A 24,007-nucleotide genomic window follows, 5' to 3' on the forward strand; every position below is an offset into this window, starting at 1 on the left:
CTAATTACGAATATTAAAAAAGCCATAAACTCGCTCTATATTCTCTTATTATTTGTCTGTCTGTTGGCATCTTTCGAGGCGTACCATCTTCACAAGTTTGTTGTTTGAATTTTTTATCCCATGGGGTGGCGAATTCTCACATTCGGCCACAATACCCGGGATAGGTACGGCATGCCGTACGAAGGTGTCCGAAAGTGGGCTATGGTTGTAAAAGCTGTGCATGTTTTAAGGCTGAAGGTATGCTCAAAAGCCAAAACTTGATCAATTCTGGCTTTTTTTTAACCCTGTCAGACCAGTAGATGAACTGAAATTCTATTTTTTCCTGTTAAATTTCATTCAAGATAAAATGCTTAAATGTAAAACCGAGGAAAGAAAAAAAAAGAAAGGCGGCTGGGATCCCCAAAAATAAAACAGCAGTTTTTTCTGTCTTGGTAGACAAAAAGTCAGTCGGATTCTCTGCAAGTACCATGAGTGTCCCTCGAGGAACGAGGGACACCATGATACTTGGTGTCCAATAATATTCCATATTCCACTCAAACACTTACGCAGTGTTTTCCAAGTTTTAGGTTTCCCCCTCCCAACTCCCCTTCCCAAATGTCACCAGATCCGGTCGGGATTTAAAATAAGAGCTCTGAGACACGATATCCTTCCAAGTATCAAATTTCATTGAGATCCGATCACCCGTTCGTAAGTTAAAAATATCTCATTTTGTCTAATTTTTCATAATCAACCCCCCCCCCCCCACTACCCCAAAGAGAGCGGATCCGTTCTGGTTATGTCAATCATGTATCTAGGACTTGTGCTTATTTTTCCCACCAAGTTTCATCCCGATCCATCCACTCTAAGTGTTTTCCAAGTTTTAGGTTTCCCCCTCCCAACTTCCCCCCCCTAATGTCACCATCTGGTCGGAATTTAAAATAAGAGCTCTAAGACACGATATCCTTCTAAATATCAAATTTCATTGAGATCCGATCACCCGTTCGTAAGTTACAAATACCTCAATTTTTTAGTTTTTCAGAATTATCCCCCCCCCCAGCCACCCCAAAGAGAGCGGATCCGTTCCGGTTATGTTAATTATGTATCTAGGACTTGTGCTTATTTTTCCCACCACGTTTCATCCCGATCGCTCCACTCTAAGTGTTTTCCAAGATTTCAGGTTTCCCCTTCCCAACTCCCCCCCCCCAATATCACCAGATCCGGTCGGGATTTAAGATAACAGCTCTGAGACACGATATCCTTCCAAACATCAAATTTCATTCATATCTGATAAACCGTTCGTAAGTTAAAAATACTTCAGTTTTTTTCTATTTTTTCCGAATTAACTATTTTTTCCGAATATTATAAATAGTAAATAGTTATATATTTGACTCCTCCCTATATATTTCTCCGACTCATAATTTTTTCGTAAAAATGTAGGGGAAAACCCTTATCCCCCTCCCCCTCCCGATAAAAGATATTACAATTTGTAGGAAATTAGTCTTGAATTATCTACTGGTCTGGCACTTCTAGAACTAGACTTAAATTCCCTGAATAACGTTATATGTTGTTGCTATTTTGTTGTATTATTTCTTATGTTCTAGGTTTTAGAGACCGCATTGTAAAAGGTCAAAATTCTTTTGCTGAATTGGCTGCTAAATACTCGGACTGTAGTTCTGCAAAACGAGGCGGGGATCTCGGACCCTTTACTAGAGGAGCGATGCAGAAACCATTTGAAGATGCTGGTTTTTCATTGAAAGTTGGAGAAATGTCTGACCCAGTATGGACGGATTCGGGCGTTCATATTATTCTTCGCACTGCCTAATTTATATTTGCCCTAACTGCTTAAATTATTTTACATTTGTATTACTTTTTGTATTTACTGCTACTTAACGTTTTATTAATTTCCTTGTCTCAGTAAGTAAAATTTTATTGGAATCGAAACGTTTGTTTTAATTCTGTCTGACTGACTATTGGTTATTGCAGCGATGCGCAAAGTGTGGGTCGTACAAGGTATCGGATGGTAGAATTTTGCTGAGCGAGGAAAAAAAATAGTAAAAATACTAATTAGATTTTCTTCGTTGGCAATATTGCAATCAATCTGTTCAGTCAAACGAGCTAACGATTGATATCCTATGATTCTTGAGCTTGTTGGAAGACGGTTGAAATCTAACGTCAAATGTGTCTTTTTTTACGAGAAAACGTAGTTTTTTCAAAGCAGCCTAACTTTCGCGTTTAATGTTCAACCCTAATTTTATTTGTTTATTCTCAGTCGCCTGTTCTTCAATGTATAAAAACGGTATTATCGTTACCCTTCGGCTTAGGAAAGAAACTGGAACTGTTAACCGGGCCGAAACCCAGGGGGAAGGGGGAGGGTCGGTTTCCACTCGAAATACCATTCTAGTATATACATTATTCATCTTTTGTTTTGCTCTATAAAATTTGCGGATTGCAAGGTAACGGGTTATTAATCAACTTGGTTGAGTCAGCCCAAGAACCTTGTAAATAGAGCATTACACAAATTAAGTTTCAAAATACAATAAAAGCGATTTTTACACCATTATTTTAAGAAACTGATTAGAAATAAAAAAAAAAAACGCCGAAACACTTTATTTGGCTGTTCTATGGAGTTGTGGTTCTTTCACACTGTTCACACCGTAGAATATTTGACACTGATATGACTTAAGGCTTTACTTTACGCTACGCAATTTTACAGAGAAGATTTGAACCATAACGTGGGCTGCGCCAAATATGCTAGATTTGTGCAGAGATGTTCACTTAACTGAAGCTTATGTTATGGTAAAGCTAAGTCAATATAATAAAAGCAATTTGGAACTTCTGGATAAGGAATTAATAAACATTTAAAAACAGATTTTTATGGAAAGCCTTTCATACTTAATCAGAGCTTGACTCTCCATCTCCGTCTTCATTCTAAATTTTTATTTTCAACATTTTGCTTATGAAAAAAAAAATTGCTTATGAAAAAAAAAACAAGTCTACCAAATTTTGCGTTAATAAAAACACATAGTAAAAGGGCTAAGTAAAAATGTTACCACTTGCTAATTAACACTATTAATGATGTCTAAGGCTATGGTACTTGTTAATTATATAGAAAACACCCAAGAAGTGAAGTTAGGTCAATCCTAATGAAATATACAAAAATATGAAAAAATATAATACTTAAGTAACAAAATTATGGGAACTAAAGTAGAAAATCGTGGAAAGCAGGCTACCCAGAATGCATTATATTAAATACCTAAACCTAACCAAAATATAAACTCTATATATTAAATATTTAATTACAATATACCTACAACGTAGTTTTTTCATTGAGCCTAAGCTAATTGTATTCGAATACAGATAGCTAAACCAGTTTTGTCAGATCTTGCAGAGCCGAATTCTTGAGTGTGTTCTGAGTGATTAACAAGTACCCAAATTACTAAATTTGACAAAATATGACCTCATTCGTCGGTGCACATGGCGAATAATGCGCACCTCCATGACGACTCTCTCTGGCTGATTTGACAAAAGATCTTTCAAGAGCGCCATAAATGAAAACGACGATGATGCCAAAAACCCATAACGAAAAAGTGCCAGAAACGAAAACGAAAAAAGATGATGTTTATACTACGTAATAACAGTGCAATTCTCTTGCTTAAAAAACTTATAATTTTTTTTTATAACTGAATAATTTTTTCCGGCAGCTTGCTTGAAGCACGACTACGTCTAAAATCACATTCATCTCCTAATTTGCAAAAACCTGCCAGAATTATATTACCGCATTTGCGAATATTAGCAGGGAAGTCATTATCATTAGGCAGATTCACTTCTGTGCAGTCAAAACGAATTGGGGCATCTGTGTTCTCAAGGTTAGGATTATAATTAAGTTGAATAGAGGTGAGATTGAGGTCAGATACAATTTCTGAACTTAGATTTATGTCACTTGTAGTGGCTAAATTTGATGAACTTCATCCTCTGCTTCCTTCATTAATATTCATTGAGCTTAAGGACAATGCACTTAGCCTAAAGTGTTATTTACCTCGTTCGTGATGGAATTATTTGTAGGTTGATTTCTTGAATCACTTTTATAATTTGACCAAAAATTGTAATAAGAATTAAAAACTCCGTTAACTTTTCTTTTAAAGTCAATATTTTGTAAAATCTGGTTGTAAGGAAGAGGCTGCCGCAACGCCGTCTGTTTGAACAGATGTCGCTATGCTGCATTCAGTGGCCTGGCACGATACGTGCGTTGGGTGTTTGGGAAGAACTTCAAGATCTTGGTGCTGGAGTGGGGCAAGGGAAATTGTAGGACCGACTGAACTAGGCCAGCCTCGTGAGGCACGTTTGGTTTTTATGGCACTTGGTATTTACCAAGTGACATATAGCGATCGCAATTTCCGTCGGTCTGTCGGTCCCGGTTTTGCTAGTTTGGGCACTTCCAGATAAGCTAGGACGATGAAATTTTGCAGGCATATCAGAGACCAGACCAGATTAAATTAGAAATAGTCGTTTCGCCGGTTTGACCATCTGGCGGGTGGGGGGGGGGGTGGACGGTTAGTTCGGAAAAATTAGAAAAAATGATGTATTTTTAATTTACGGACGGGTGACCGCATCTTAATGAAATTTCATATTTAGAAGGAACTCATGTCTCAGAGCTCTTATATTAAATCCTGACCAGATCTGGTGACATTGGGGGGATTTGGAGGGGGAAACCGGAAATCTTGGAAAACGCTTAAGAGTGAAAAGATCGGGATGAAACTTGGTGGGTAGAATAAACAAATGTCGTAGATACGTGATTGACGTAGCCGGACTGGATCCACTCTCTTTGGGGGAGTTAGGGGGGTCCAGTGCTTTGACGAGTTCGGTGCTTCTGGATCTGCTAGGACGATGAAAACTGGTAGGCGTGTCAGGGACCTGCACAACTTGACTTGATAAAGTCATTTTCCCCGATTCGACCATCTGGGGGGCTGAATGGAGAGAAAAAATTAAAAAAATGAGGTATTTTTAACTTAACGAATGGACAATCGGATCTTAATGAATTTTGATGTTTAGAAGGACCTCGTGTCTCAGAGCTATTATTTTAAATCTCGACTGGCATTAAGCCTCTTATTTTCCTTTAAATCAATCTATTGATTCCTAGAATTTTGCAAGAGCTCATGCCATAGGAGTAGGACTGCTTAGGTCACTTTGGATGCTAAGAATTCTTTTTCTTTCAACTGGGGTACGAGGCGTTCAAGGAAAGCCAAAACGGGGTATAAAAGGACCTGGAGAAGAAGTAAGGTTCACCTTGGATTTAGTGGAGCAATCAAGGCACATCCAGGAGTAACTCCAATTGGTAATATCTATCCTGGCACGCTTCTCGGCCCCTGCGTGGAACCAAGAGTCACAATTACCACATTCAAATGAGTTAGATGTAACTCAAAGTCTGCACAATATTGTTTTGGCGTTTGGTCATGTAAAGGTCAACAATCACGGAGTGTCTCAGTAGCTTCGTACAGGCTACTGGTACAGTAGCTTCGAACTTTGATGTTGGCAGTTTGAACTCTGACTACAAAATACAGGCTGTCGTTCAGCGCATTCATAGCCATTATGCAGATGCGGTTTTAGGTGAAAATAGAGGGGTAACTTGCCACGGGCGCAGGAATTTTAGAGGTGTAAAATTTCAAAAAAGTACATTTATGATCAACTTGCAATTTTTGCCATTTCATTTTTATCAAAATAGAGTAGAGGGGGTAGTTGGCAGTAAGCATTAGGAAATCAAATCCAAAAGTTTCATTTTTTCAGTTTCCTTGCCCATATAAAGTAAGAAAAGACAGATTTTAAATGATAAAATCTTTTAATAAATAAAAATTTGGTAAAATTCAGTCTGAAAATTTATGGAAGATTGGGGAGAAGGTGCTAAAAACGATTTTGCCTCGGACGCAAGCAGAGGCGGACTGGTAGAGAAAAATTAAGGGGCCTTTGGGTTAGGTGGACCTCCTTATAGAAGAGATTTCTTTTTTTTTCGTGTTTAATCAGAAAGGGCCTTGAATAATGAGTGGAAATCGCGATCTACGGCATTCGTATTGAAACGAGCCGCCGGGCAAATTAGTGCTACCTGCTATGTAAGAAGTAGGCTTACAGTTGGAAGAGGACAGATACCGCTAATCAGATTTCGTTCCAGACCTCCCTGATGCCTGGTTAGACTTGGCGTTGCTCAGGTCATCGTGCTGGTAAAATGTTGAAAAGTCAGAAGTCTGTTAAATAACCTTCATGTCGACTGTACCCCGGAATGTATATAATGTCTCATCAAGTATGAAATGGCGATGATTCGATCTGTTATTCCTTGTATTACTAACATCTGATTAGGGCAAGCAAGTAATTGCATTGAAGAGACCTAGAACAGCACTTGTTGACGCTCTTAAGGGTATAATAGTAATATCTACCTATTGATGTGCAAGTAAATGCAGATATTCATCCTGAAAAACTTCTTAACATTGATAGTTTTGTAACCATTGTCAATGGTCAGCCTACTTAAAACAAAAATGTTCAGACTGCACTAATAGATTTGAGAAAAGTCCATGAGGCACTGCTGTGGTTAAGAGAGAACAACAGTCTCTATAACAACAACAGTATGTATTGTGCAGCCTAGCTTCTAGGCTAGGCTGCACGCATACAGCCTAGAAGATTTAAATAAAATACTTGAAACGCATTTGTCTGTCCAACCACCCAACTCAGCCGTTTCATAAGATACTCTTGACGGTTTTAAGCAAATGAAAAGATTTTGGTACAGACCAATTTCAAATCAAGAAATTGAAAGGCGAACGCGAAGACTTATTTCAGAAGGAACTTGATCTAAAAGTGTTTCCAAATCGTTTCTCGAGGGGCAAAAATAGTATGCGTGATAAGGCCAGACCTTTTCGGATTAGGAATGCAGATTATACTAAATCAAGGCTTCCTAGCAGAGATACCAAGTTTCGTCTTGACAAACAGTTTCTTTTTCACAGCTTCTAATGACAAGAACTTTCTTACATGTGTCACAACGTCAGTCATATGATGCGCACTGTTAAGCCAAATCAAAATGACCGTCTATTTATTGACAAGTTTCATTCCTGAGATGGAACCGACTTTGTTTTCTCTTCAGTCAAAAATCGGGGGATCCCAGCATTATTTTCAATCTCTTTCCTATAAAGTAAAATCGATGACTGGGGTCCACTGACTTTATTCCTCCAGTCCTCCTGCTAGAGGCCCTGACCTTGGATGACCACTAAGAATCTCGGTGTTATAAAAGTGAAACCCTTCAGAATAGATCTTCTGCTTAAATTAAGCCCAACAAAAATGTTTTCAGCTTCACAACTTTCCTCAATCCCAATTTATGAGGTTTCAAGGATCCACAAATACATTTCCTAAATTTTGACAAAAAGGAACTCATTAATTTGGCTTAAAATTCTACTAAAACAAAAGGAACTGCATTTTCAGAACTAAAACCAGAGATAAAGAAACTAATAACTGAAAATTAAGGTTACATGTTGTTTCGTCAAAGTTTCAATAGGTATAGAACTGTGAAGTAGGCAAATTTCTAAGACTTAGAAATTAGAAGAGTTTTAACATGGAAGCATGGCTATACCTTCCAAGAGTATGGTTTTGGCCCTGAATTCATTACTGTAAGATTCCTTTCCCTAACCAAATCCCTTTCCAAGACAGCAAAAGTAGCTAAACTAGAATTTTACCAAAGCTTGGGAATACCTTCCAAGAGTATGGTTTTGGCCCTGAATTCATTACTGTAAGATTCCTTTCCCTAACCAAACCCCTTTCCAAGACAGCAAAAAGTATCTAAACTAGATTTTACCAAAGCTTGGGAATACCTTCCCAGAGGATTTTTTACTCCTGACTTTAATTGGGTCCACAGACTTTATTCCTGACAGTTTCAAGTGCTGGGTGGCACTCTCTTGAATTTATTGACTACTTATGAACTGCCCATAAAATCAAACCAGCTGTGCCATGTGAATGTGATGCCATGACGCCATGACGCCAGCTGTAAATGTGCCAAAAATGATCTCAGTAGAGTTGACTTGTCTAATTTCCATACACTTTAACAAGAAATGGACAACTATGTTTACTGAGCTAATTTGTTCAATGACAAATCCTTTATTTGTAATTATTATTACATTATTAAAGCCGAAGACAAAGAGCAAAAACTTTAGTAAATAAAATAAGTTCTCGTAGTGTAGTGGTTATCACGTGTGCTTCACACGCACAAGGTCCCCGGTTCGAACCCGGGCGAGAACATTTTTAGTTACCATGGTGGCTAAGACTCTCTAGTATGGGGTAGCGCAGCAGACTTGACCTTTGGTTCTTTCTATTTCTAGACTTGACCTTGATCATTTCTAGCGTATCGAATGTCAGACACGAGGGACTGCTCTTGTACGCTGCGTGATGTGGATTGGAGATGCTCCTATTGTTGGGAAATCAGCGGTGTCTGAAGTGATTCAGTATATCGATAGCATTATAAACTTGTGAAATGCCAAATAGATTGACAAGTCCAACCTTTCATAAACTAGTCAAAGACCATCAGGTATATCGCTGTAATAATTACTGCAAGAAAATACAAGAGGAAAAGATGAAGATATTGTAAGTTTGGCTTCCCTCGTCCTGCAAAGGAACGAAGAGAATTATATGATATCATTGACTGCTTGACTCATGGTTAAGACCGTAAAAAGCCGCAAAAAAGAATATATCATCTGCTTCGAGGAGATGACAAGCTTTATGTAAATGACTATTCTCCTGCGTTACGTAATTTCTAATCAAGCAAATATTGATGTTCAGTATATTGACCATTTAACTTTTACCGATGAAACCAACTCAAACCCCGATTAATTTTCACTGTTCTTGGTACTTATACAGATCAAAAAAAGTAAAATCTCCTTTCATTTTTAAATTTATTGGCACTTTTACATATAAAACCAACTCAAACCCCGTTTCATTTTCACTGTTCTTGGTACTTTTATAGATAAAAATCGATTAAATCCCTCTTTCATTTTCCCAATTTTTGGTACTTTTACTGATTCAAATCCTCTTTCATTAGTTCTATGCATTTCTGATTTTTAAATAGACATTCTAAACTTTGGAGTTGCTAGCGCACCCATGAAATGATGGAAAACATAACAAAGTAATGCAATAAAATATTTTTTTTTGAAATAATGGCATGTAAAATATCATCATACTAAATTTGAATGTTTTGAGTCCATTTCCAAAAATAATATATCATGTTTTGTCTTGACATGACACTTATTTCATTTCGAGGTCATATACAACTTTTAACACAGTTTAACCTACAAACTCAACACAAAGTTCATCATTGCTATTATTGTGTTCAATGATGGTATCTGATGGTAAACTAGCATTGATACTATTATCGTTCATCGATGATTTGCTTTTCTTTGAATTGTTTGTGCCAGAGATTTCACTGTCTATCACCACATTATTTTTACACAGGAAACAGATCCAGCACTGAGACAAGATATGATTTATGACATTGGGACAGCAGTACGCCTGTCTTCTTTTACCTTCTGTTGAATGCTAATACCTAAGAGATGACAATAGGTTTATCAATAGGGAGCAAAAGATTGACCCTCACTGTCAACTATTACTTTTAGACATGTAATATCTTTCACCACTATCATCTCAGAAAATTTTGTTCTAGCATATCTACTGTCAGTAATGTTGAATTTTTTCTGAACTCCAAAGAGATTTAATCTCCTACTGTTATGAAAATGCTCACATATATTTCCAATGATATTGCCATTAGTGCTTGTTTCGTAGTTCAAATATTTTTATTTGTCACTATTCAATGCTACGATGCCTCTGTCATGTGCATATATTTTCTTGAAGTATTTCATCTTCACTTTTTCATCATTGCTGTTATTCTGTTCAATGATGGTATATGTTGGTAAATACCAATGACAACTATTAACGTTCAGTGATGCTTTGCTTTTCATTGAATTATATTTTATTTTCTTGCCGATGTTATCTGTCCCTCTTATTATGTCCCTTGTTATCTGTCCTTTTATCTGTTATTCCTTTTATTTTGCCCTCAATTTCACTGTATATTAGCACATTATTTTTACATAGGAAACAATTCCGACACTTAGATAAGATATGGTTTATGACATTGGCAGAAGAGTACGCTTTTCTTCTACTTTTTACGTTTTGCTGAATGGTAATAGAAGAAAGATGATGATAAGATTCCACAGGAACGTGTTACCATTAGCACCAGCAAGAAGTTGGCCCTCGTCATCAATGTATTAGTTTTAGGTTTGCATCATCTTTAAGCACTATCATCTCAGGAAGTTTTACTCTGTTATATCATCCTCTATGACGTTTGAATTCTCTTCGGTGCTCCAAAGAAATTTTATCCCTCACTGCCATGACAATACTCGCATATATTTTCAATGATGTCACCGTTAGTGCTTGTTTTTAAGTTCAAATATTTGTAGTTGTCTGTATTCAATGCTACGACAACACTATCATGTAGACACACTTTCTTGAAACATTTCATCTTTACTTTTTAAAATAAGACGTGTGTATTTATTTATCCTTCCATTGCATAATTATTATTTATCGAAAACATACATAAACCAACTACAGTTAATGACCAAGCTCAGAGTACCACGGGGACGGTCATACGGAAAAAATTCCAAAAACCATGTTCACCAAAGAATATGTGTCATTTTGAGACATGAAAAAGTTTAAAAATTTGTAAGTTAAAAATTAAGATCAAAAGATTTTAAGTCCGAAGTTTTTTCTAAGTCCCCCTTCCCGAAAATTCTTTTTTCCAAGTTTAAAATTGAAGTGGGGAGGTTAGGAGGGCAATGGGGCCTTGGAGAGGATGTGGGACCCTAGAGGGGTAAATGAAGAGGCAAACTTATGCACAAGCCCGTTAATTGAAAACCAGTGTGGTCGGGACCATTATATAACAAAAAAGAATAACTGGCCAGCTGTAATCATTACAATTTTTGGGACCGAAATAAGTGTTATTAACCATCCAAAAAATATGTCTGTCTAGCAAGGATCTCATACCACTGTGGTGTACATATTCTCAGAATGTTGCCAACAAAGCCGCCCGAAATCAACTGACTGATAGCATTTACCAAATATCTAACTCCAGTCGAGAAATCGATAACACAATGAACTTGTTGCGATATAGTGACACTTAACATCAGTCGGCTAGTGCCTAGAAACAATGCACTGATTGCCTAAAATATTCTAAGATCATAATAACACCAATAACTTGTTGACTCAGTTGATTAACGCGCCGTTCTTTTACCAGTGGAATTCTCGGGTCTTATGTATGATTCCTACACCAGACAAAAATTTCAGGAATTCATTGAAAACTGCTTGGAAACTAATAATATGTCGCTTGAAAAGAGAAATATCTTCATTTATACCTGTAATTAACTATAACGCCATCTACGAGTTTAATGATATAGATGGCAGCATTGAGGGAAATCCCCATTCTATGTGCTATTAAATAAAGTGCTGGTGCCGGGACTCGAAGGGGGATGCAGCGGCCAGATTCGTTGGCCTCATGCCACTATTGTTGTCTTCTGCAAAGCTTCTCGTGCTTAAGAAAATTAGTCGGTTTTCATATAGTTTTTATTACTTTTTGAGGCATCTTTAAGGTGGGTGATCTGGCTATCATTTCTTAATGCGTTTCTTATTGTATACATTCTATGTTTCATGTTGGTTTTGGTTGAAAAATTTTATTGAAAAAATTTTTATTTTAACAAGTACAAGTCTACAAAAATAAGGTCCAAATTATGCTTATTTTAGAAATGATTTGATATAACTTCTCGAAGGACTCCTAATTTGCCTACTGTGACTTCTTACAAAGATGTGTCACGTATCAAATTAAAATGAATTTTCTTTAAAATATTCTCTCTTCACGATATTATCTAGTTTCCGAATGAGTTCATTGGTCTAAAACTTGGAATACATCTTAAAATAAAAAATCTCCCGTAAAATCGGGATCAAATTCAGTGTCGTTATAATCATTGTACTGCAAACTAGAAGCTGAGTTTTCGAGAGTCAACAATTATAAATCATTGATTGTCTTGAAAAGATTATAGTTGCCCCAGCCAGAGCCGTAGTCCCAAGCACCAGTAAATAAAAGTTGCGAAAAAAGTAATATCGTTGACTTTGGGAGATTTCACTAAAGACTTAGCGTTTTTTTTGAGACAGATCAATTGGTTTTTCTGCTGAAAAATAAATTCATACACACTTTTTTTTATTTAAAGCATATTCAAGAGATCAGTTATGTAAATAAGATTATTGACTTCTAATTACAGACACAGTTCCAGTCACCAATCGCTTCTAGACACAAAACTAGCATCCCTTACACAAATACGAGCACAATCCTATCCCGATGTACTATTGGAGTCACCAACACCTTGTGGATATTCGATTGGTGCTGATGGAGCCGTATCCCGATGTACTGTTGGAGTCTCTAGCCCCTGGTATCCATTCAACTAGTCCCATGATATCCTCTGCCAATTTTCTAGAGGAGTTGCTAGCCCCTTTTATTCAGTGATATTTCTGCGACAGCTATAATATTTTGTGGAAACATTATATGCCTATTTTCTTGGCGAAACCCTTCTGTTATTTTTCGGTGAAATGGATCTTTGGATACAAGCTGCCCGGCGCACGGTACCCATCTGGCGAGCATTACATGATCATTGGTATAAAAGTTTTATGGTGAGTTACTTAGTTTTGCAGTTCCACATAGACATTTGATTAGTTTACGTTGATTCAAGTTCAAGAAATATTCCAATATTTTAAAAATGAGTGGTTTCGCCCTATTGCAACAATATGAAGAAAAGAGCTCCTGATGTAGCAGTTGAAATTGGAAAGGATTACCGACTGACATTTGAGTGGAATGAGGTGTTTGGTAGATATGTTATATATGTGAGTAGATTTAAGTTGAAAAACAATTATGTTTCATAGCAAAAGTGAATATAATGTATATATCCAGACTACAACAAGGATTGCATGCAAACATGAAGCACACTGAGGACATTGGATTGACTTACCTCATGAGAAAAGAAAGAAAACATATATTGCTCTATTATTATATTTCTTTCAATAAAAATTGTTTATAACTATTTTTTTTTGGTAGATATTTTAGTTGCTCATTTACTCCTCTCTCTCTCTGGTTCCCATCCTTCCTCTCTTACTCCTCTCTCTCTCTGGTTCTCTATTGGTTCCCTATTGGGAACCAATAGGCGTTGAGAGTGTACACAAAGTAAAATCCTGACTGTGTTAGTTTAGTGTATAATCGGCAGTGGGAGTGTCAAGAACAAAAAAATGGATGGATTTTAGAAACAAAAAATGATGTAGAATCTTGTGACATAGGTCAATTGTTTGAATCTAAATGATCATTTTCAGAAGTTAAAAGTACTAAAGAAAATATCCTCTTAAAGAAAGCCTGAAACTGTCACGGAAAAATTATATTCTAACTTTCGATTATTGTTTGATGCTTTTGCGTTGTGGGCCAAATGCATTTACTCGATTTATTGACATACTAACCGAAACAAAAATGATACTGTGGATCTGCTTTTGAATACTACCTAAAACATCCAAGTTTCCATGTTGATTTTTTCAGTGTCTGTATCTTCGTGAGAACAATCGACAATCAAAAAATAACCCCGTCAAACAGATATAATTGATTTCAACCTCACTCGATTACTCCTCTCTCTCTCTAGAATTAAGAAAAAGTTCCTATTGTTCGTATGTCAGTTGCTATTTGATGGTGTGAGAGTCAACACAATGAAAATTGTTTTACAAATGTCCACTATGTTCTTATACATTGGGCAGCTGGTCGTCATGTAAGAACTCCAATAGTGTTGATGACTATAATGAAACGTGTAGATTGTGCAATCCGTGTAAATAACTTAGAGGATATGTTCTACAAACTAAGGATTGTAATTCCTGTCTTGAAGAAGCTTGTGACTCTCACCCCAAAGGATACCTATGTTCTAAATAGCACTATGATAAGTGTGATCAATGGGAAAATACTTACTCTGGTATGATGAAAAAAAAAACAAACAAAACTTGATTTCAGTTTATTTCTAAGGGATTGGTATCGTCGTGGATTGAAGTTGTTTTGAGAAGAAGAATTTGAACCAAGTTTTAATTGTCTCTACATCATCGTTGTGACGACAGTGGTAGTTATAAGTATAAACTTACTGATATTTATTTGGTAATAGAAAGTTATTCTTCACGTGAGAACATCGTGCGTAACATTACTTCAAATAAGCAAAGCGAAGCATGTGAGTTTTACAATATTAATCATAATATTATCATTGACTTCACAAAGACATAAAATAAAAAAAAAGTTTTTTAACTGAAAGTAAGGAGCGACATTAAAACTTGAGACGAACAGAAATTCCTCCGTATATGAATTTACGCGCCACTCTTTACGCTAAAGTTTGACTCTTTTTCTTAATTCTACTTTTTAAAACAGTAAAAAACTTTAGCGTAAAGAGCGGGGTGTAGAGGAGGAAAAACAGTTCATCGAAAAATGAAACATAATACTGCAATAAAACTACAGCTTTTGGCTGATAAATCTTGTACACGTTTCCCATTCTGAATAATGATTCCCACTTCTTTCAAGGACGTTTTTGGCGTGTAGAATACATATAGTAGACCAAGAGGACACAAAAATTCTATATTCTTCGCTGTTTCAAAGATGCGCAGCCAATGCCCCGTCTGCCCAGTCGATGGACTACTATTAACAATGATAATGGTATTGTTAGCTCTGTGAATATGTTCAAGGAAATCCGAGGGTATGCAATAGGATTTGTATTTGGACATGTATGGATCCAAGTTAAATACATCAGTTATCTGATTTGTGTTCATGGTGTCAAGTCTAATAGAACACTACCGTGGGGGAGGGTTCATTTCCCAATATGTTTCAAATTGATTTACTGAGATTAATGCACCAATCTCTGTCAATGGTTTGGCAAAGGTACACTCTAAATTTAGAGTGCCCGTTCGGACAAATCTCACATCTTGAGTACCAGACAAGTCCAATACAATGACGCCATGGCTTTTTGCGGACATTGAATTTGTTATACCATTTTCAAATAGTTATGAATATCGATGTAAGGATTTTATATTCAATTCATTTAGGGTCCTATAGGATTTGTCAAATGATAAATAATAGAGAGGAATTCAATTTATTTTATACACAAGAGAGAAGAGTCCAAATATTTTAAATTCACATGTAGAACTTGCCCATATAGCACTGGCACTTTTTACAAATGCCAAAGCAAGTCTTGAAGGAATTTCAGCATTGATAGAAGAGCCAGTGTAGGCACTTGAACTGATGACAATATGTTGTTGATTACTGATTGTGTGAGGAACGATCAGTTTGATATTATTTCCAGTGGCTCTTAATTTTTCAATTGTCAAAGCAACAGAACTTAAAACCAGTTGTTTTCGTACGTGGAGTATTGCAGAAGTGAGATTGACGTTTGCATCGGGTGCTCAATCAAGTGTTTTTCTCAGAATTAAATTGAGTGGCGGCAGTTGTAGCTTAATGTCAATTTTAACATTTGGGGGGGGGGGCATCCATTGAACTATATTAGTTATTTAATAATTTAATTTGCAAACTAAACTTCTTGCTTGCAGCCTAAGTGATTTCAGTATCAGTATCAACATTCGATCTATAATCATACCTCATCGCCAGACCTCTCAATTTCTTATAAGATTTTGGAGTCATCAACATAAATTGTATGTAGCCTGCATAATTTGATAGATTGTTGCTAGCGCTCACCAATGTTCCATTTATGTAGACACATATTTTTCTAAACAAATTGTATAGGATACAGTTTTCATACGACAATGCATCGGTAGCGGTGGGAGTTTGATTGTCAGACATTTCCCTCACAGGAACTTTTAAATCAATAGATGTAGATGATAAATCTGTGAAGTGTTCTTCATTGGAAGAAAATTGAAAATGTATTTTTTCAGAGAGTGGTTGTTGTGGGTAGAATTCTTAGTAGTAACCATGTTTTACCCTGACATCTACGAGACTTTCAGCATTAAAAAGATTTAGAAATGAGGTTGCTGTGGGATTAGACTCCTTGTGTGGTAGATATGTCATTTTAGTCTATGAAAAGAAATCCTTTTTCGATACAAAAAGTATTTTGTTTCTCTTTCTTCTACTTTGGATGGAGTGATGTCTTCCATTTCTGACCTGAGTGGAGACTGGTGAGTGATGAGGCCTTTCTCGACCTTTTCAAATCTTTTCCAATTTGTCGTGATTTCAATCACTCGCCAAGGGACCGTGCGCTGGACTTAAAATTTTATGAGGTACTTTCTTTAAAATCTTTGCCAACCCCCAATCTTGTGATTTAGAGGATGCAAGATCTACTGCAACTGGCGCAACATATATTTTAGGCTGGGTAGTGCAGAGTAAAACAGCTTAGCAATCAACTGTCAACACCATAGCCCGAATTGACTAACGACCTTTGTAATATTCAATTCCATAGCCCAATTGTCGTGATCTGAGAGTAGTAACATAGCAATCAATATCAGGATAAACAAATGAAAAATCCATACCCAGTGTTTCATCTATTCCATGGACGGAACCCTTACTGGATATATTACCCTCTTTTTATCTTTGGGCTCACCCTCCTCAAACTCTGTATACATGTATACTGTATACTGTATACATATTGTAAAACAGTAACAACAATCCTTAAATTTTCATTAGCCCGCTCAAACATAATTATCCCTTTAAGTATTACCGGCTATGGACCATTTAAACATTTAACATTTACTTTGGGGAATTTTGGACCCTCATTAGCTCCCAAATCGTCTAAATATGCCTTACTAGCATCAATTTCCAGGGGTTTGTGAGCCGCCACGAGGAATACATATTTAAAGCATGAAAGCCTTGTGTTGAAAGAAAAATATTGTACGCATTGACACTCCTTTAAATCTTCAGTATTTTTTTTTAAATCGCTCTTACTCCTCCCACCTTTTAAAATGATATTCTTTTCAAGTTTACCCACATTAACATCTAAACTCTCAATAAATAAACCCCACGACCCGCAACGCTTCTCACTATAATTATCCAATTTTGTCACAATAATATCCACACAATCCGTAAATACACCCTCAAAACTATGTAAGTCCGGATGTAGTGATAGCATTTAAGTCTGCACACACTGCGAATACACCTCATCCGCCTTTTCATTAAAATAGGAAATTTGTACGATGGATGCCCCAATGCCATCCACCCATTCCTCTCCTGAATCAGTCTTTCAAGAAAGGCTCAAATCTGGCCCACATAGTAGTGCGCTATGCCTACCGGACCCTTCATGATGCTACCTGCCACTAATAGAATAAATGGATCCCCAAACTCAGCCCTATAAACGTATGCATTGTACAAGGAAGAGTCGGATAAATAAAGCTCAGGAAAGTTTCAAGTTTTAATATACCCCCTACACCCTCGACACACCCTCTAGTGTATCAGTACTGAGGCGATCAGCTCAAGTATGAGCAGCCTCTGATACACTCTGGAATTCAACGTTACTTGAATAAGCCGAGCCTCCTGTTGAAATATTTGGGAGTGTGACACCACTCACCTCACGGAAATAATCTAATAATAGTATATCAGACCAATTTGGGGCCTGATCTGACTCGACGTGGAGATTATCTTGTAATTGCAATGGTTGTGTTAATATTGGTAACTTCATATTGTTAAAGAGGTTACTGGCCTATTGGCTTGATGGCGGTGATAGTGCTGATAGGTCCACCAAAAAATGAATGAGAAGGTTTTTTTTTGAAGTGGTTTTTTACTAGACTGAAAAAGGAAATTTTGATTCTGTGTGTGTGTTTGTGTCTTTATGCGTGTGAATGTTTGTGTATGTGTGAGTGTGTGGGTGTATGTTTGTCTGTATGTATGTTTGCATGTGCGTGTGTGTGTTTGTGTGTGTGTGTGTGTTTAATATGACGTTTCAAGTACAACCTGGAAAATAATTTTCTTTTTGGAATGACTTTGGAGTTTTATTAAGCTGAAAAAAATAAATATTTTAATAGCCTCTAGTTTCATATAATCAATTATACATCCATTATCGTTTTTAATAACACTCACATAAACCCATACCCACCCATACAAAAGGAGGAGAGGAAATATAAATTCAGTTTCTCTTACAATAGACAAGCTGGTAGTTGTTGTATATGATAGGTTTATGGTTATCATGGGGGAAAAATAACATTCTTAAGGATTTTGAACACCGTCAACCATGACCAAGAAAGCTTCAAGCATGGTCTCTTCTCTATGATCAGGTGACTTCATATCCTCAGGGGCAAAAAATCTTCAAATTTGAATTCATTGATAATGCCAGACTCTTTATTTCTGTCTTTTTGATGAATCATTGGCATAAAATAGAAAAATATTTTAATGTGTATTTATGTTAAACTTTCTGAAGTTCAAGTTCAAAAAACTTCATAAGAAATTCAGTCCCAAAATAATTAAAATAAAAGTCCAAACAATTCCAAGTCCCAAGAATTATAGGTCCCAAAATAATTCTAAGTTCCAAAAAATTTCAAGTCCCCAAGAAAATTTAAAGTCCCTTTAAAAAAACCCAAGTCCAATAGAAATGCCAAGAAATTCTAGGTTTCATGATAATTAAAAGCCCCCCAAAAGAATATAAGTCCGAAAAAAAGAAAAAATGTGACTACAAGCATTTTTTTCTAATAGAAAAATCACGACTGATATATTTATGTCATCTTCATTTTGTATTTTAAAAATATTAGAATTGATTTTTTTATAGGATATTTAATGTGACTAACACATGATAAGAAGTTGAAAATTTATAGTGAAACAAATCTAAGTATAAAAATTACCCCTAAAAATTTGACCTCCCTCGTCTCCCTCCCCTTCTCCGAGGGATATGTAGCCCTGTCATGTTCATTGCGATACTGTGTCTATCCATTTCTCGTTCAAAACCAGAAACATATTTTAAGGGGAGATGGACCCTTTCGTGCTAATAATACGTATTCTACTAACAATCATGACAAGGCTTGGGCTCAAAAATAATCCATGGACTGAATTCAAAAGTTTAAGAATAACTAGTAGGGAGGGGTGTTTTTTAGACTAATTATTATATATGATATACAATCACATAAAATTCAGTAAATTGTCTCTTTTAGATTTGATATTGCTCTTTACCAGTCACTGAAGGTTTAGGTTCATAATATTCCACGGATTGAATTTAATTGGTAAAGAACGACTAGTAGGGAGGGGTAATTTCAAATTTATAGATGATATGATATATATACAAATCGGTAACTAATGAGGACTGTAAATGTCACTTGATAAACCGAAATTGTATGAGAAACAGTCCCCGTCCACTAAGCATACAACTAAAATACATATGCAGATCTCAAGCCTCTTGTATATTAGAGCCTATGTCATAATTCCTCTTAGACATCCTGCTGGATCAAACTCGGTTTATCAATTGATAATAACTTGGCTCAATTCCAATTCTCTTATATAAAATGCTTCGACATTCACGATGTTTTTCCTGGAAATATTCTTATCACCGGAAGTTGAGATAACGCCATGTGTAGGGCTGCGCTTGGTCATTGAGGGATTTCAACGAGAAAATGAAATTAGCATGTAAAGTTTCTAGAAAATGTTATGGCGGTCGTAGAAATATAGCTGGATACAAGGGGCTAGCGACTCCAATTGCCCATTGGGATAGGGTTCCATCGGTACCAACTGAATTAATATGAGGTTTTAGTGACCCCAATAGTACATTGGGATAGGTCTCTGCTCGTATTTGTGTAGGGTATACGACTCAAAAAAGAACTTGAGCTATAATCTAGCATTTTCTATGGACATTTAAATAAAAACAATGGTATAATTTGAAGATAGGGCAACTACATTTATTTATAGGCTTACCCATTCTGAAGTTCAAGTTTCAGATGCTGAATTATATGTCAAAAAGTTCGTGGCAACAAACTGTAAGTAAGGAGTGAAGTGGCTCAATAGTAACCGAAACTCTACAAAAAATGGAACTTTTATATTGAATTTTATATTGATATGTCAAAAGATTTGGCTTATTATGCTGATTCCGAATATTAAAGTTCATTAATTTTAATCTTACCTATCAAGGGCTAAAAGCCTGAGAAAATTTCCGAAAAGGGGGAAAACTAGTGGTGTAATTTCGTCAATTTTTTTTGGGGGGGGGCAAAGTTTGAGCAAATTTTCCGAAATCAAGTGAAAAAGACAGAGAAAACTGAAATTTGGCAAACTGAGGTCTAGGGGGAAAAAACTTGGGTTTGGAGAAGGCAGTTGTCCCCTTCCCGTAGCAAATTACGCCCCTGGAGAAAACACGCCCTAAAAGTAGAAGAATCTTAATTGAAATAACACCATCGGATTCAGCGTATCAGAGATCCTTTTTTCAGAGACTCCAGTCTCCTATCTTCAAAAATGCGGAATTTCCGATTTTTACCGGAAGAATTATCACGGATGCGTGTTTGTTTGTTTTTTTACGGATACTAGTTTAGTTTTCAAAACTTTTAAAAAACAACAGTAAAAATTATAAAATAGAACAAACGTCGATCAATCGACAGGGCGCCACTGAAATTTTTTTGGCGTTCCATCGATTTGACATCGCCAAACACAATCGCGTCTACCACAAAATTTTAATTAAGCACAGCTTTCGGGACTAACACAAAGTAAAAAAGCTTATAATGTACGGGATGGGGTGCCCTTGAAAACAGAAGAGTCTTCTTTGTCCCCGAGCACGAATTGCTCTCCAAGATGCAACCTCAAATTCATCAATTTGGTCTGATGTTCACACTTTCCATTTAAATCACAGAAGTTAGATCCTTACCATTTGAATATTATGTTTAGGAAAAAAGTTGAAAAGAAGAAAAAAGTTGCTCCGTCAACACTATAAGTAAATAAAATGCTCACGATGTCTAGCAAACTGTATTTGCTGCACTCTACTTATTTTTAATAAGGCAAAATCTGGACTTAGCATTGGAATCTATGATAATTTCTCTTTGTTTTAACCTTTATGTCGCTCTTCAACATTGTTTGACGGATACTTTTTTTAATCTAATTTCTGTTTGTTTTTATTTTTTACAGCGAACTATCCATAGACGACAAAGTGATATCCTTAAGAAATATAGTTAAACTTAAAACTGATACCCTTACAACTATAGTGGAGTGCAACGATCTATGTTCCTTGTTGTTCAAGCCAAGGGAATATAAGTTTCCTTTTTAAGGTTTTATAGGGTCTTATAGGGTTTAAGGCAGAACTAATGGTTTACTTTGTGTTTCGATCTGACACCATTCTTAGGAGTCTTGAGCAATTGTTTTGTTGCCACGGGACGTGTTCATCTCTTACTAGGTTGCAGCTACAGCTGAAACACCGACATTCGTCACCCCATTATTATACAGAAATATGGATTTTCTCGATGTTCCCAGTGCCTTGCTAGCTACGGAAAAACAAATTCTGATTTTCTACTTGACACAATCTGACACCATTTTTATGAGTCTGGGGCTATTGCTTTTGTTAATACGGGACGAATTCGTCTCTTACTAGGTTGCAGCAGTAGGACACATGTCTTTTGGAGCTGAACGATCCTTGATCTTCAGTATTATCACAGTAATATGTTTAAGTATTTGATGTGTTTGGTATCTGTTTGTGTTTAGTCGGAATTTTTCTCTGTAACTGCTTTTATTTATGCTGCGTCTTTTTTTTATTTGCATGACGGGTATCAAAATCAATAGAAATAATAGTAAAATTAAAACAGGTTAGAATTAATTATTTTTCTAAAAAATACTGACGTCATTCTAACTAACGTCATTGTATAATCGATGACGTTCACTTACAATGAAGGATAGTATTGTAATCGCAAAAAATGCCTAAGAGCTTAGATATCTATATAATTTGATATTAACCAACAAATATATGCCTTTCATGTTTTTCATTATAGTTAAAAATAATAACGATCTTAGGGGTCTATGCAAAGGTTTTAGGACAATTGAAAAGTAATAAGCAAAAAGAGGACAAAATATCCATGGAGGATCTTAAGGAAGAAGCCCAGGACAAAGTAGAGGTGCTTCAAAAAGATGAAGAAGAATAATGTCTTTTTCTGACGTCATTGTAACTAACGTCATGATATAATCAATTTTCTTATAATCGAGTTTTACCTGCGATAAATCAAGCACTTACAATGAAAGATAGATTTGTAATTGCAAAAAAAAATGCTTAAGAGCTTAGAAATAATTTGATGGTAACCAACATATATATTACTTTCCTGTTTTTCAATATAGTTAAAAATATCAGCAGGCATGTATGTTTCAACAAGGATTATTGTTTAAACATGCATTATTGTCTCATGAATCAAATTGTTTACCACTATACAAATGTCGTGTTTTCGTTTAACCGTGAGATATGCAGAATTGGTTCATTCTTTTTTTTAAAAAAACAAAGAGGCCAAAGCTGTATGTTAAAATGTCATGCAATGGGAAAGCTTGTCATACTGAAGAAACAAAGAATGGTATGTGCCCCACCTGGAACAAAATTATTATTTTAAGAGAGGATGATAATATTCATGCAAAATTCCGATTGAAACGGCGAAAGAAGATGCTAGGACTAATAGAAAGAGGTTTGGAAATCGGCAATGGAGAAATTACTATTGGGAAGATAAATTTAACAAAACAAGATTTTGAAATCGACATGAGACAAAGCAAGCATGTGTCGTCAACTCTTGTCGCAAAACTTCACATTAGAGTGGAGAGACTCGATATTGTTACTGAGACACCAAAAAATGACAATCTGTCACTGTCATCTTATGGGTCACCAACGATTTTAGGAAAATTGAAAAGTAATAAGCAAAAAAAGGACAAAATATTCATGGAGGATATTGAGGAAGAAGCCCAGGACAAGGTGGAGGTGCTTCAAAAAGATGAAGAAGAAAAATTTCCATCTTGAAAGAATGAAAATAAAGAAGGTAAAAATAATGGGAAAATTTCGAAGGAAGTTGGAAAATCTGTGAAAGCTGAAGAGAATAACCGATTAGACAACAAGAATAAAATCATTTAAGAAATCAAGGTTGAAAAGGAAGGCAAAGTGGAAAAACTTTAGGTCTAGTAAAAATTAATACAGATGAAGAAAAAATAAAAAAAAAGAACTTAAACAAAAGACTCAGATGAGACAGAGGAAAAACTTACGAAAGATATTGCTAAAATTGTAGAAGACGAGGTGAACACTAAAGAAGAAGAAAATTCAAAAAGGTGAGTTAAGAGAAAGTTCCTAGAAGTAGAACAGGTGATTCAAAAAGAGGAATGAAAATTGCAGCCCCTGAGGAATGACAAAACTGAGAAAGTAAAGAAAACGTGAATGAATTTGAAGAAAGTATAGATATGGTAATTGGCATCAAACCAATCATACAATGATGATGTACCTGTCACTGCTCCAGCCTCAAGGAAATTGATTAATTTTCAGCCGAAAATGCTAAAACCTTTAAAATCAAAGGAATGTTTTTAATCAAAATCAAGTAGTTGCTGCGGGCATCAAACCATGACTAATTTTAGAAAAAGCCAAGACAGATAGTCTGGGTGAGAGACAAATCTGGCATAGGTCCTTTTAAGGATTGTATAAAATATTACTATCAACAGTAAAGCAATCCACAGCGGTGTTCAAATCACAAAAAGGAAAGACAGCAATTCCCAAAGAAACTGTTGTGGAAAGACAAATAATAACAAAAAATGACACATCTAAAAAAGCAGAAACAAGGATCGTCTCTTACTAGGTTGTAGCTACTGCTAAAACCAGTTGTATATGTGATTATACCAGTGTTTAGTTCTGTATATAAATTATATGTCATAGCTCTTAGCAATATTGCATGTTAAAGTTGTTAACATTTTTACGTATTATAGCTGATCGTATTCTTACACTATGTAGAATTTGGGAGAAATTCTGTTATAGGAGTTTATAGTTGTTATTGTGTAATAGAT

The 24,007-nt window shown here is 35.9% G+C and overlaps 1 protein-coding gene and 1 non-coding gene across 3 annotated transcripts in view; both read left to right on the forward strand.

The window, feature by feature from the left end:
- The window catches only part of LOC136037745 (peptidyl-prolyl cis-trans isomerase NIMA-interacting 1-like), a 30,572-nt gene extending 28,652 nt beyond the window's left edge, over nucleotides 1-1,920 (forward strand). For both annotated transcript variants that reach the window (XM_065720528.1, XM_065720529.1), the window contains exon 4: nucleotides 1,581-1,920. In XM_065720528.1, the coding sequence (XP_065576600.1) occupies nucleotides 1,581-1,801 (221 nt within the window). In that variant the 3' untranslated portion in view covers nucleotides 1,802-1,920. The remainder of the gene's footprint in view (nucleotides 1-1,580) is intronic.
- Nucleotides 1,921-8,171: 6,251 nt separating this feature from the next.
- On the forward strand, nucleotides 8,172-8,244 carry Trnav-cac (transfer RNA valine (anticodon CAC)). Its single transcript has one exon. It is a non-coding gene; the product is annotated as a tRNA-Val (tRNA).
- Nucleotides 8,245-24,007: the final 15,763 nt, after the last annotated feature.

This window comes from Artemia franciscana, chromosome 17, assembly GCF_032884065.1.
Source record: "Artemia franciscana chromosome 17, ASM3288406v1, whole genome shotgun sequence".
Taxonomy (NCBI): Eukaryota; Metazoa; Arthropoda; class Branchiopoda; order Anostraca; family Artemiidae; genus Artemia; species Artemia franciscana.